We start from the raw sequence: 13851 nt of genomic DNA on the forward strand, positions 1-13851 counted from the left end.
TGTTCCTGCTCGGCTTCGCCCAGCTGGGCACAGTCATTCTGTTGCCAGTATTGCCTACCTGGCTGCTAGGGTCACTGGCACGGCCACTATCTTTCCTCTTCATGTCCCTTCCCTTCCCCTCTGCTGTTCCTCTCCCGCTTAGGGTTGGAACCAGGAGTGGAGATTATGCAGGAGTGCCGCCAGCTTTTTTGCCGCCCTAGGTGGTGGAAGGTCCCGCCCCCGAAATACCAACGACGACCGGGGCGGCCAAAGATCCGGCCGCCGCGGTCACCGCCCCACAAATGTTAGCGCCCTAGGCGACCGCCTAGGTCGCCTAATGGGTTGCGCCAGCCCTGAGATTGTGTGTCCCCGGATTCCGAGTTCAAAGCTGGGAAGAGGTGGAAGGCAGATCCCCACACGCCCCCGCTCAGGCAGCAGACGGCCCTGGCAGGGGCCATGGTTACTTGGCACCATATGGGAGACACAGGGCAAGCAGGGCTGGCGCAGCCGTACCCTGGCTGTCTGTGCAGCCCCTGCTGCCCTGGCCCGGGGCACACCCATCTGGGCAGGCCCTAGGGAATCCTCACCTGCGCCAGGAAGGGCGACTCCACCCCCAGGTACCTGGAGAGCACATAGAGGCAGAAGAGGTGTCGGTCAATGCCGGCGCCCGTCATGGCCAGGCGGTACATGTGCTGGTGCTTCTCTGCCGCCGCCTGGAAGAGCTGTCGACGCTCCAGCTGCTGCAGTGAGAAAGGGGCGCACTCAGGGCAGAGCCGGGACACAGGGGCCAGGGGCTCCCCCTCCGTGGGGTCTGGGCTGGGGACTCGACCCTGGCCTATGGCAGCTCCCTGTGCCACTCTCCCCTCCACCAAGGGCTCTGACTGAGTGCACTGGCTCTAGGGGGTGTCTTCGACTGTGCCCAGCCCTGGGGAGAGCACCCCCTCAGCAGCCCCATGGGACCCACAGGACACTATGGAAGAAGCACAGTGCCCAGTGAGTAACGCACAGCATGGGGGGAGGGGGGATAGGTCCCTGACTTAGCCCAGAGGTGCGGGGTGGGCCTAGGGGGATAGGTGGAGCTGGGGGGAGGGGGTAGGCCCTGGGCCTGGCTGGGGGGACGCAGGGGGGCCATGGGCCTGGCTGGGAGGAGGCGGGGCGGCCCCGGGGCTGGGCGGGGTGGGTGCGGGGATGGGGAGTCTGGGCCTAGCTGGGAAGAGATGGGGCAGGCCCTGAGCCTGGCTGGGGGGACGCAGGGGTGCCCTGGGCCTGGTGTGGGGGGATGCAGGGGGGCCTTGGGCCTGGCTGGGGGGATATGGGGGGGCCCCTGAGCCTGGCTGGGGGGGGATACGGGGGGGCCCCCTGGGATTGGCTGGGGGGATACGGGGGGGGCCCTGGGTCTGGCGTGGGGGGAGAAGGGGTCTGGGCCTGGCAGGGTTACACTCACGCCCCGGTCCGGGTCCATCATGCTCCGCACGAACGCCGTGGACTCCCTGGTGCAGGATCTCACCGTCTCAGTTCTGCCCTCCCGGAAGAGACGCGTCATGGACGCCTCGTAGGTGAGACAGAAGCTGCCCTTGTCCTGGAAGGAGACGGGGCAGGTCAGAGCTGGGGAGGGGGGCAGAAGGGGGCATGGAGGAGGGGGGGAATGAGGAGCGCTACCTGCCCCTCGTGTCCCAGCAGAGCAGCGCATGGGGCCTGGCCGAGAGGCTCCCCTCACCCCTTCGCTTGGGCCCTGCCAGTGGGGACCGGGAGGGCTGCAGGGAGGGAGCAGCCCAGCACCAGAGCCGAACAAGCCCCCGGCACCGTTGCCAGCCCCAAACAGTCCCCAGACTGTAACTCGCGCACTGGGAGCTGCTCTTTGCTGCCCGGGTCTGAGCCGACGGGGTCACTCAGGCTTTCCACGTTCAATCTTTCCTCTGCAGCCACACGGGCTAGAAACAGCCGAGACTCTGCTGCCCCAGGACTCCCGGAGCTGGGAAATGGTGAGCCAGCTGCACCCGTCTCTGTAGGCAGCAGAGACAGAGAGAGCCACGGGTGTAGGGAAAGGGAGAGACAGACGGGGTCACGGGGCGGCTCTTACCCGGAAGTGAGCTAGCTGCAGCGAGATCTGGATGAAGGCGTCGGGGCTGATCTTGAATAGCTTGATCAGGCCCTTCCCAAAATTGGAGAATTGGAAACAGTGGAAATCCACATCGTCTGCCAGTGCCTTGGCCACGCGGTAGGAGCTGTCGATAACCTTCCTGCACTGCACAGAGAGCACTGGCTAATGTCTTCCTGGCTAGCATGCGGGGGCCCGAACTGGGCTCCCGTGCTAATGGGGACAGGGAATGTTGGGAGTGGGGGATCTCGCAGGGCCTCTCTGGGCTCCCATGGCGGCAACTCACGAACCTTCTCCCTGGGATTTAACCCAGAGCTTTCCCAGGGCAATTCCACTAGCAATGTCAGTCTGGGCCAGGCAGAGAGCAGCTGGGGAGCTCGGCTGGCCCAAGGTCGGTGACCCAGTGTGGGCAGGGACTGCTCCCTGGGTAGGACACAGACCCTGTCATGCTCCAGTCCAGGTCACACTTCCCAGAGCACAAAGGCTGGGGGGGGCAAGGATTCCCCCACTGCCTCCTGGATTATCCCTTCCACTGCCCAGGCCTCAGTCCCCCCACCCCTGAGGGCACCATCTAGCGCTCGGGGTGACCACTCCATACAGCAACAGGGCTGACCCCCGCTGGCAGAGGAGTGAAGAGCCACCAGGAGCAGACAGAATTACACACACAAAATTACATTAGAATAATGCTAGTGTGGCAAAGCCAAGCCCACAATAGGTAGAAAATGCCAGAATGAAGGTTGCCTGGTGCCTTCACCCTCCCGTTGTGCGTATGGGTTAAGATCCAGTAGGTAATTACACCAGCGCTGCGGAGAACCTGGGCTTCCTTGTAATATTTTTATGGAAATGTACGTGACTCAGTTTCCCCTCACTTTGTATTGTTACCCCATGGGTGTGAAGGAGTTAACTTCTGCTCTGGGATGGGGAGGTAAGAAAAGATGGTGACTTACCTGTATCGTAACCATTGTCCTTCGAGATGTGGGTGCAGACATGTATTCCACTCAGGCGTGCGCACACCCAGCGCACTGAAGTGGGAGAATTTTGCCCAGCTGTCCCTAGGGGTGGCGCTCACGCTCCTCCCCTCATAGCTTCTCCCATGGCTATACAAGGGTGGCGCTGCCCAACCCCTCTCAGTCCTTCGCACCGAACTCCCTGGCTGGAGACTCCGACGCAGGGGGTGGATTGTGCAATACACATCTGCATCCGCATCTTGAAGAGCGCCAGTTACAATACAGGTAAGTAGCCGTCTTTTCTTCGAGTGGCTGCAGACACGTATTCCACTCACAGGCGGTTCCAGCCCGAGGTGGACCCGGAGTCTATTTAACAGTCAGCGCAGAACTGCCTTCCCAACGTTTGCACCGAGCTCGATGCCATGGTGATTGCATCATGTCTAGACAAAGTATGCACAGAAGACCACATCGCAGTACTGCAGACATCCAGCGCTGAGACCGCTAAGAGACGCGGCCAATGTCACCTGCGCGCTCATTGAATGACCCAGCAATGGCTGTGGAGATGTCATCCTAGCCACCTCAGAAGCCATGGTAATGCAGGCAGTTATCGCCTGGAGATGCGCTGAGCCAAGACTGGTTGTCCCTTCAGCCACTCAGCATGGGAGATAAGGCGGTGAAGAAAATGGCTTAATCCTTTCTAAATAACATGCCAAGCACCACCTGGCATCTAAACTATGCAGATGCTGTTCCTCTGCACTTCAACGTAGTTTGGGGGAAAATATAGTTAAGTAAATAACTTCCACACAACGCACAGTTAACCTGTGGAACTCCTTGCCAGAGGATGTTGTGAAGGCCAAGACTATAACAGGGTTCTAAAAAGAACTAGGTAAGTTCATGGAGGATAGGTTCATCAATGGCTATTAGCCAGGAGGGGCAGAGATGATGTCCCTAGCCTCTGTTTGCCAGAAGCTAGGAATGAGTGATGGGGATGGATCACTTGATGATTCCCTGTTCTGTTCATTCCCTCTGGGGCACCTGGCACTGGCCACTGTCAGAGGACAGGATACTGGACTAGATGGACCTTTGGTCTGACCCAATACGGCCGTTCTTATGTTCTTAACTGAGCATATGGAGGCTCTGCCATTTAGGCCTGCAAGTCGCTAACTCTTCTTGCGGATATGATGGCCCCAAGGCAGCCGGCTTCTGAGAGAGGAAAGCCCATAAGCATGTTGCTATCAGCTCGAATGGTGACCCATCAGCGCCACCAGGACCAGGTTAAGGTCCCACAATGGCACCGGTCCTTTCACTGGTGGAAAAAGATGGATAATACACTTTAAAAACCTCACCATCATAGGGTTTGAGAATAGCAATTGCCTTTGAATGGGAGGATGGAAAGCTGAAGTCACCACTAAGTGAAACCTTCAGGGAGCTCAGAGCCAGGCCTGAAGATTTCAAATGCAGCAAATACTCCAAAATGTCCTGTAATGTGCTTTCTGCAGACAGGGCTNCTCTTGCCTGGGAATTGACCAAGGAGGTCAGGGAGAGACAGAGCCTGAAAATGGAGTTCACTGCAGTTTGGCTTGGTAGATTGCTCTGGGCTGACCAGAACGGATTGCGTTAACCTTTATGTCTTGGTGCTAACCTAAGGACTTCCTAGCCTGTGTTCCAGTTGACTAAAAAACCCCATGGTGTCGAGAACGCTGTGTGAGTGTGCCTGGGTGAGGTGCATTAGTCCTTGAAAAGTGGACAAGTGTGAAGAAATGGGAATTTTTTGCAATACTGTTATGACCCCTGTGTGTGCCTCATTTCGCATGGTTCCCCAATGGGAGGGAAAAGGACAGTGTTCTCTCAGGCAGGCTTAAGAGACACTGGTGTGAATGTTACCGGGCTGTCTGACCCTGAATGGGACATTAGAGGCCAACCCCATATCAGTGGAGAATCCGAGAAGACAATGGAAAACCCAGTCCCCAGGACATGGACACCTAGTGACCAGCGACCCAGCGGGATATAGATTTCCCCACTTGCCAGCTGGGGAAGAAAGGAGTGGAGTGGTGTGAGATGGGATATGAGTTGGCTGCTGGAAGGAGTCGGGGCTCGCTCCTGGGATCTGACTAAGGAGGTCAGACAGGGAGAGACACAGAGCCTGACCAGTGGGGTTCACTACAGCTTGGCTGGGGTCTGGGCTGACCAGAGTGGACCATGCTTTAACCTTCAGTTCTCTGTCCTGTCCCAAGGACGTCCTGTGCTGGGTGCCAGTTGTCTAATAAACCCGACTGCTTTCCCAGCGCTAGGTGAGTGTCCCTGCACATGCTGGGCGAGATGCATTAGTCCCTGAAGAATGGCTAAGTCTCTCCCCGGGGTCTGTCTCAGTGGCACTCGCCAACCAGAGCTCATGAGGTGAAGCAGGAGGCCGGGAATCCCAGAGGTTCAGTCTCAGGAGGTGGTGAAGCCGTGTGGCTCACCCTGGCAGACGTGTGAAATCTCTAGAGGGTCTGGTTCACTGAACTGTTCCTCCTAGACATTGTTCCAGAGCCGGGGGCATAGCACCGATCCTGTGGATCCACGCCAGAGGGACGGAGTTGATACTGGAGACTATGAACAGTTCAAAAGGCTCTACTGCTTAAGTCTGAATTGACACCTCAGGCTCACAGGAAAAGGTTTCAGGGTTTGCAAAATACCCCAGCTGTGACCTATATGGAAACCACCCCCTGCTGGGAGAATCTCTCCACAAATGGGGTACGGCCGCAGGCGTCTCTACGCTGGAGGGTTTGTATAACCTGGATGGGTTGGAGCAGCTCTGCGATCTGTCCACACAAGTTTAAAATGTGGCTAGTGGACAGGAAGCATAAGGATCTGCTTAGTGCAGGGGCGTTGGCAGATGAATCTGTGGACAGTAGGTCCAGGTATGAAAATGGACTGAGCCAGGTAGGGGACCCAAAACAGGAGTCACATGGGGTGCCCCAGAAGTCAGGCTCGAGGAAATCCAAGCCAGGGGTGACAGCTGATGTGGGTAGACCTCCAAGGGACCGCAGAGACCTGAACTGTAATATCTGGAGGCGGACAGGTCCCTCTCTAAGGATCAGGCCTTCGTCTGCAGCCATGTTGTAAGGCCGAAAGCCTACGGCCTTTGTCTGCGGCCAGATTAACAGAGCACCTGAGCAGCAGCCTTTAGCGGAGAAGCAGGAAGTCACATCCTCCCATTCCATCTACGTTCCATTCAACCACTGTCAGATCGGGCTGGGAAGAAGGAGACCCCGTCCGAATGGCCCCACTAGCACCAGAGACAGAAACAGAGCTTAAGATGGCTAAAGAACACGTAGTTTGACAGCATCGGTCTGTCAAGCAATCACTTCTCAATAGCTGTGGTTGTGAAATCCTCATTTCTGTATTGTTTTGTCATTATGGTCCCCACTTCCCTATAGTTTATCTGTCTGGTCTCGGTCTGGTTCTTTAGTTGTTTCTGTCAGCTGTATAATGAATGTTGCTAGGTGTAAGTGAATTAGGGGAGTGGGATATAATTGGTCAGAGAATTATGTTACAATATGTTAGGACTGGTTAGATAGATTTCAGTAAAATGATTGTTTAAGGGGTCTAGCTAAGCAGGACTCAAGTTTCACTGTATAAACTGGGGTCCAAGAAGGAGACCAGCTGGGAAGAGAAGAAGAATAAGAAGGAAAGACCTGGAGGAAGAAGAACTCACCCCCAAGACTCAGCCTAAGATCAGAGCTGTTAAGAATCCTCTGCACGACCGTGCACTGAGCATGGCATTGTGTGCTTAGTGTGTATTCTGCTTGGTGATTGTTAATAACTAGAGGATCAGGATATTACTGTGTCAGGCCTTGGCTACACTTGCAAGTTACCGCGCTGTAAAGCCTCCCCCAGCGCTGTAACTCACTCCCCGTCCACACTGGCAGGGCACTTGCAGCGCTGTATCTCCCTGGGTACACCGCTGCAGGTACTCCACATCTCCGAGAGGAATAACAGCTGCAGCGGAGTGGCTAGGACTCACGGGTGTGAGTGTAACGCTTGCAGCGCTGTACTAATCACCTTGTCAAGTGGCCAATCCTCTCCATTGTTGTGACGGGCTGCAGGAATGCGGAAATGCCGGTTTCAAAGCTTGTACCACAGAGAAAAGCAAACAGTTTGCAGCTTGCTTTGAGTGAGTGAATGAATGAATGAGCAGGGGGCCGGGAGTTCGGAACTTGCAAAATAGAGAGCTGACATGCTCCAAAAAGCACTCTCTCCCCCCTCACACTCCCTGTCACAATCCACCCCACCCCACCCCCCGTTTTGAAAAGCACGTTGCAGCCACATGAATGCTGGGATAGCTGCCCATAATGCACTGCTCCCAACACAGCTGCAAATGTGGCAAGTGTGGCCACGCCACTGCACTGGCAGCTGTCAGTGTGGACAGACTGCAGCGCTTTCCCTACTCAGCTGTACAAAGACAGGTTTACCTCACAGCGCTGTACAGCTGCAAGTGTAGCCAAGGCCTAAGGCTCTTTCACTGGGAAAAGGTCCTGCAGAAGTAGTATACGTCCGGAGCCCTACATATTGGGAAAGGGGGTGGGTACTTACACTGACCAGGTTGGTTACACCTGGAGCCCTACGGATTGCGTATGGGCAGGTGCTTTTCGCCTGGAGCCCTACGGACTGGGAAAAGGTGGGGTGCCCTAAGGTGTGCAGGTAACACCTCGAAGGGCTAACCTGGTGAAAGCCCAGCCGGAGGCAAGGCAAGTTGTGGGCCTGCGGGACTGACAGCCTGCCTGTGGCTCACTGGGGAGGAGACCCCACAACCCGCCCAGCTGGGGGAGGGGTGATGTTCAGGCCTCAGCTCTCAAGCCTCAGGGTATCCCGTTCACAGGGTGTGCGCAGAGCAGAGCAGCCCGAGGGGAGCAATCGCTGTATCGTCACCATCGAGGTGGATGGGAAGAGGGCCAGGGGTACCAGGACATGGGTGCCTGTAGCAAAGAAGTACCTGAGATGGGGGGCCACGCAGGGGCCCAAAGAGGTTGGGGTGCAGGATCAGTTACCTGCAGAGGTGCTGATGAGAAAAGATCTGGATGACTGGCCAAATGGTGCCCATAACGCCCTGGTTCTTACCAGGAGCCAGAGCGCACCAGCCAGCCCTGACCAGGGGTCACCAACCACCAAGCATGGGGCTAGTGAGCCTTCACCTGGGGAACATGCACTCCCCGAGCCAGGGCTGAGCCCAACTCTGTCCCCAGGTGAGGAAACCGAGGCACGGCCAAAGGGTGCTGTGACTCCCTCCCTCGGCAGCTGACTTCATAGAATCATAGAATATCAGGATTGGAAGGGACCTTAGGAGGTATCTAGTCCAACCCCCTGCTCAAAGCAGGACCAACACCAACTAACCCATCTGTGATGTTATTAATATAATCTGGGACCATATAGATCATTGTTGCAACCAAACTCCAGTAGTGGCACCCAAATCTTGTATAAAGGGGGTCAAATGGGGTGTCTAAGACAAGGTTATGGTTTACTGGTTATGATTATGCTGTCTGTATGTGTGTATCATTTTGTAGTTGAAGTTATGAATATTGGCTCTATACTGTCTATAAACTTATGCTGTGCTTCTCAGTGACACCCCAGACAAGCTGAGGTTAGCTCTGCCTAGCCTGCTTGATGGCCCATTAAGGACCATCAGCTATACAATGGACCCATTGAGAGAAGGCAAATATGCCTTGTAACTCAGCAAAGTATGCAGGGACTGGCCCATGTGACTCCAGACTCCATTTTGCTGTAATTTTCCACAGTAAGAACAAGGAGGTGTTCTTACACCTGGAAAAGACTATATAAGGCTGATGCCTCATCTCCATCTTGTCTTCAATCCTGCTTCATACCTCTGGAGGGATTTTTCTACAAACTGAAGCTCTGAACAAAGGACTGAATGACCCATCCCAGCTGGGGATGTTCCAGAGACTTGATTTGAACCTGCAGTTTATTCCGTCACTGCTACAAGCCTGAACCAAGAACTTTGCCATCACTGTATGTCATTGATTCCATTTAACCAATTCTAGCTCTCATCTCTTTTTCCTTTTATGAATAAACCTTTAGATTTTAGATTCTAAAGGATTGGCAACAGCGTGATTTGTGGGTAAGATCTAATTTGTATATTGACCTGAATCCAGGTTTTGATCCTATGGGATCAGGAGAACCTTTTTTCTTTTATTGGGGTATTGGTTTTCATAACCATTTGTCCCCATAACAAGTGGCACTGGTGGGGATACTGGAAAACTGAAGTGTCTAAGGGAATTGCTTGTGTGACTTGTGGTTAGCCAGTGGGGTGAGACCGAAGTCCTCCTAGTCTGGCTGGTTTGGTTTGCCTTAAAGGCGGAAAAACCCCAGCCTTGGGCTGTGACTGCCCTGTTTGAGCAATTTGTCCTGAATTGGCACTCTCAGTTGGGTCCCACCAGAACCGCATCGTCACACCATCCCAGCCAGACTGAGCTGCAGAAGGATCCCCCCCCCTCCCCCCTCAGAGAAGTTGAGGGCCTTGGCTGGCCACAGCACTGCAAACCCCTTAAGGAGGAAGTCCCTTGTTGGAGACCGGATTCCTGCGCCAGGAGTGGGCTCCCCTGGGGGATCAGGAGGCAGCTGGTGGTTCCCCAGAGGTACAGCTGCAGGGGATCCTGTGCTCCTGGCAAAGGCTGCTGCAGGGTTTCTACTGGCCTGGAGTCTGGCGCAGTCCAGCAGTACTACAGGTCCCGTGTCCCCTGCCAGAGTGGTCAGGGCCCGGGATAAGGGGGAAGCAGGCCCTGTCCTCCATCCAGACAGACACTGTGGTAGATGTGCTGCTGACCGTTTTCAGCAGCATGGGGTTCCCCAGCAAGGTCCTTACAGACCAGGGGTCCAATGTCATGTCAGCCCTGCCCCGGGGCTTGTGGAAGAAATGTGGGGTCCGGCACGCCTGGGCCTCGGTGTATCACCCTCAGTCCAACGGGCTGGTGGAGAAGTGGAATGGGACCCTGAAAATGACTCTGAGGACTTTTATGGACCAGATCGGCAGGACTGGGACATGTATTTACCCCACGTGCTGTTTGCCCCAGGGGAAAGGCTCACGGCGTCATGGGCTTGGCCAGGAAGAACCTGGTCAGGGCCCAAGGGAAGCAGAAGGTCTGATACAACCGCACAGCATGTGCCTGCTCCTATGGCACCGGGGACCAGGTGATGCTTCTCATCCCAGTGCAGAAGAATAAGCTCCCGGCCGCCTGGGACGGGCCCTTTAAAGTCATCACACAGCTGAATGAGGTGAACTATGTGGTGGAACTGTCCAGCCGGGCTCACAGCCACCGAGGGTACCATGTCAACATGACGAAGCCGTCCTTGGACGGGGAGAGGCTGATTCAGGCCATGTGTGGGCAGTGGGAGGAGAAGGGGGGATGATCCCCTGGTGGATCTCTTCCCTGAGACAGAAGCTAGCCCCTCGCTGGAATCAATTCCCCTCTCTGACCAGCTAATCCCTGCGTGGCAGGCAGAGATCAGAGAGATGCTGCGTTCCTACCAGCCGCTGTTCTCCAGCCGGCCTGGGCTCATTAACCTGGCTGTCTACCGGGAACCAACTCTCCCATCAGTCAAAGTGTTCCCCGTCAGAGTCACTGGGAGCACAGCCCAGGCCCTGGAGAGAGAGGTCGGGGCATGCTGGCTTTAGGGGTGATCCTGCCATCCACCAGCCCCTAGGCCTCACCCGTGGGGCTGGTCCCCAAGGGGGATGGGTCGATCAGACTCTGAGTGGACTATCGGAAGCTCAGTGCCTTCACCATGTCTGGTGCCTGACCCATGCCTAGGCCTGACGAGATCCTAGACAATTTTGGGGGGGGGCTTGTTACCTCACTACCATGGATCTCACTAAAAGCTACTGGCAGGTGCCTTTGGACCCAGACGCCAGGTTCAGATCTGCTTTTATCCCCCATTCGGGGCTCTCTGAGTTCCTGGTCCTGCCTTTCGGCCTCAAGGGGGCAACTGCCCCCTCCCGGCGCCTGGTGGGCCAGTTTCTGAGGGGGATGGAGAACTTGGCCTAGGCATACATTGATGATATCTGTGTCTTTAGCCAGACCTGGGAGGACCACGCGTCCCAGGTGAAGAGGGGGCTGGGTCGCCGCCAGGATGCAGGACTGGTTGTAAAGGTGGAAAAGTGTAAGGTGGGGATAGCCAAGATGTCATACCTGGGCCAGAAGGTGGGGAGCGGGCGTGTAAGGCCAGAGCCTGCCAAGGTGGAGGCGATCAGAGACTAGCCCGCTCCCCAGACCAAGAAACAGGCCCAGGCCTACGCCGGGATGGTGGGGTACTACCGGAGGTTTGTGCCCCACGTTAGCTCTCTAGCGGCTCCCATCACCACACTGTACAGGAAGGACAAGCCAGGCGGGGTGGTGTGGACCGAGCAGGGCCAGGGGGGTCTCTGGGCTCTGAAGGAGGCTAAGCCTGGGCCCAGCTGGGGCAAACCCAGACTTTGACAGACCCTTCCTGGTGTTCACAGATGCCTCAGACACAGGGCGGTGCTGCTGCAGGCCGATACTACTGGGGAGAGGCACCCCACTGTAACCCGGAGCAGGAAGCTGCTCCCCGGGGAGCAGAACCATGCGGCCAAAGAGAAGGAATGCCTGCCCATGGGATGGGCTCTTCAGCCGGACGTGTTCGGGTGGCGCTTTACTGTTTATCCTGACCACGCTCCACGGCACGGCTACGTTAAATGAAAGGGTTAATGCAAAGCTTTTCAGATGGCACCTAACCCTCCAGGACTGCGCGGTGGCAGTCATTCATGGTGTGCAGATGTTCTGCCTGAGGCTTTTTGTGAACGGGGGTCCCTGGACTTCCCCGGTCACTGGTTAAAATGACCCTGCTCAGTGCAGCCGCGAAGGGGAGAGATGCGACAACGCAGGAATTTTTTGCAATACTGTTATGACCCCTGTGTGTGCCTCTGTTTCCCTTACATTTCGCATGGCTCCCCAAGGGGGGAGAGGGGGAGGACTGTTGGCTCCCAGGGCAGGCTACGAGATGTGGGTGGGAATGAGGCCTAACTGTCTGACCCTGGACTGGCCAAGGCTGACCCCATACCAGTGGGTTATCTGAGAAGGCAATGGCAATTCCAGTCCCCAGGACACTGCGCCCCAGGGGGAGGTGGGTTTCCCAGCTGGGAAGGTGTGAGGTGGGGGATAGGAGTTGGCTGCTGGCAGGAATCTTGGCTCTGTCCTGGAAATGACTTAAGAGCCTGAACAGTTGGGCTCTGGGCTAACCAGGAGGTCTCTGCTTTAACCTGCCTTTCTCTGTGCTGACCTGAGGACGCCCTAGACTGGGTGCCAGGTGACTAACGAACCCAGCTCCTCTGACAGAGCGTGAGGGTGTCACTGCAAATGCTGGGCGCGGTGCCTTAATCCCTGAGGAGTGGACAAAGCTCCAGCCGGGACTGAGCTCGTGGTGTGAGCAGGACAGCTGGAGACCCAGAGGTCCAGCTGCATGGCTCACCCTGGAGGAAGCGAGAGACCCTGGGGGTCGGGCCCACTGCCGGGCTCCTCCTAGAGACAGGCCCAGAGGTGGGGCACAACCCCAGTGCTGCGGATCCATGATACGGACATCGTCCGGTCACACCTTGGAGCGGTGAAGAGAGGGAGCATGCTCAGTGCAGACAAAATCTTGGAGAATTTAGCCGCCAATCTCCACTGAGTGCGTGCAAATGGAGATTTTGCGAGGTTCAGAGCTGGGGATCTGCAGTGACAAGAGGCGCCCGACACAGGCTCACCCCAGGCTCGGCTCCAAAACCACGAAGCAGTTCTCGGAACGTTTCATACGGACAAATCAATGTACTTCCCCCAAGCTCATTCTTGTTTTGTCTTACCTTTTCCAGGAGAATTCAGCCCGAGGCAGACTCTGGCCCGGGAAATTCCAGCCCAACGCTTGAACTTTGGCAAAATCATAAGCAGCTGAAAACAGGCTCTTACAATGGGAAGCGTCTGGCAGCCTGATCTGTCGGGGTTGCTGCCTGCACTGCCCATAACAAAGCTCCCCCCAAGCCCGGGAGAGGAGAGTGGCCGGAGGGTTAGTGACTCCGGGCTCTGGCAGAGCCAGGGGAGCCAGCGCCTGGCTCACAGCTTGGGGCAAAGGGGGTCTGCTGATCCCAGCGGGGGCAGGGCAGTCAGGCTTGGGGGGGAAGGAATCTCCCTTGCTTACAGCTGGGCTAAACCTACCTCCTCCGGAAAGTCCCACTGCAGCCTCTGGGGAGGGGCCATGGCTGTGCTGGGCTCCCCACAGCAATGCCCCCCCTCGCTGTAGCCCAAGTGGAATTTGTCTGTCCCCAGCATGAACTGCAGAGAAAAAAAGACAAGGAGGGGGAGGGGCCTGTGTGAGTGCAGAAAAAACTCCCGCACCCCCGGGGCCGGGAACCCAGAGCCCCTTCTGTCCCTGTGGCCACATACCCCTGGCACCACCCTTGCACCCCAAGGGCTGGGAACTCACAGCCCCTCCCGTCTGTGCCCACGCACCCCTGGGGCTGTGTCACGTTATTGACTTGAACTGGGACCATATAGAACATGGTTGCAACCAAAGTCCTGTAGTGGCACCAAATCTTGTATAAAGGGGGTCAAATGAGGTGTCTAAGACAAGGTTATGGTTTGCTGGTTATGATTATGCTGTCTACATGTGTGTATCAGTTTTGTAGTTGAAGTTATGAGTGTTGGCTCTATACTGTCTGTATTTCAAACTTATGCTATGCTTCTGGGTGACATCCCAGACAAACTGGTGTTAGCTCTGCCTAGCCTGCTTGATGGCCCATTAAGGACCATCAGCTATACAATGGACCCATTGAGAGAAGGC

The 13851-nt window shown here is 56.1% G+C and overlaps 1 protein-coding gene across 1 annotated transcript in view; it reads right to left on the bottom strand.

Annotated features, from left to right (window-relative positions):
• Nucleotides 1-566: 566 nt before the first annotated feature.
• The window catches only part of CPT1B (carnitine palmitoyltransferase 1B), a gene marked incomplete at its 3' end in the record, with an annotated part of 30567 nt that continues 17282 nt past the window's right edge, over nt 567-13851 (bottom strand). The window contains 4 exon segments of the mRNA XM_034763512.1: nt 567-719; nt 1424-1558; nt 2060-2224; nt 13227-13343. Coding sequence (XP_034619403.1) covers nt 567-719; nt 1424-1558; nt 2060-2224; nt 13227-13343 — 570 coding nt within the window.

This window comes from Trachemys scripta, chromosome 1 (assembly GCF_013100865.1).
Source record: "Trachemys scripta elegans isolate TJP31775 chromosome 1, CAS_Tse_1.0, whole genome shotgun sequence".
Taxonomy (NCBI): Eukaryota; Metazoa; Chordata; order Testudines; family Emydidae; genus Trachemys; species Trachemys scripta.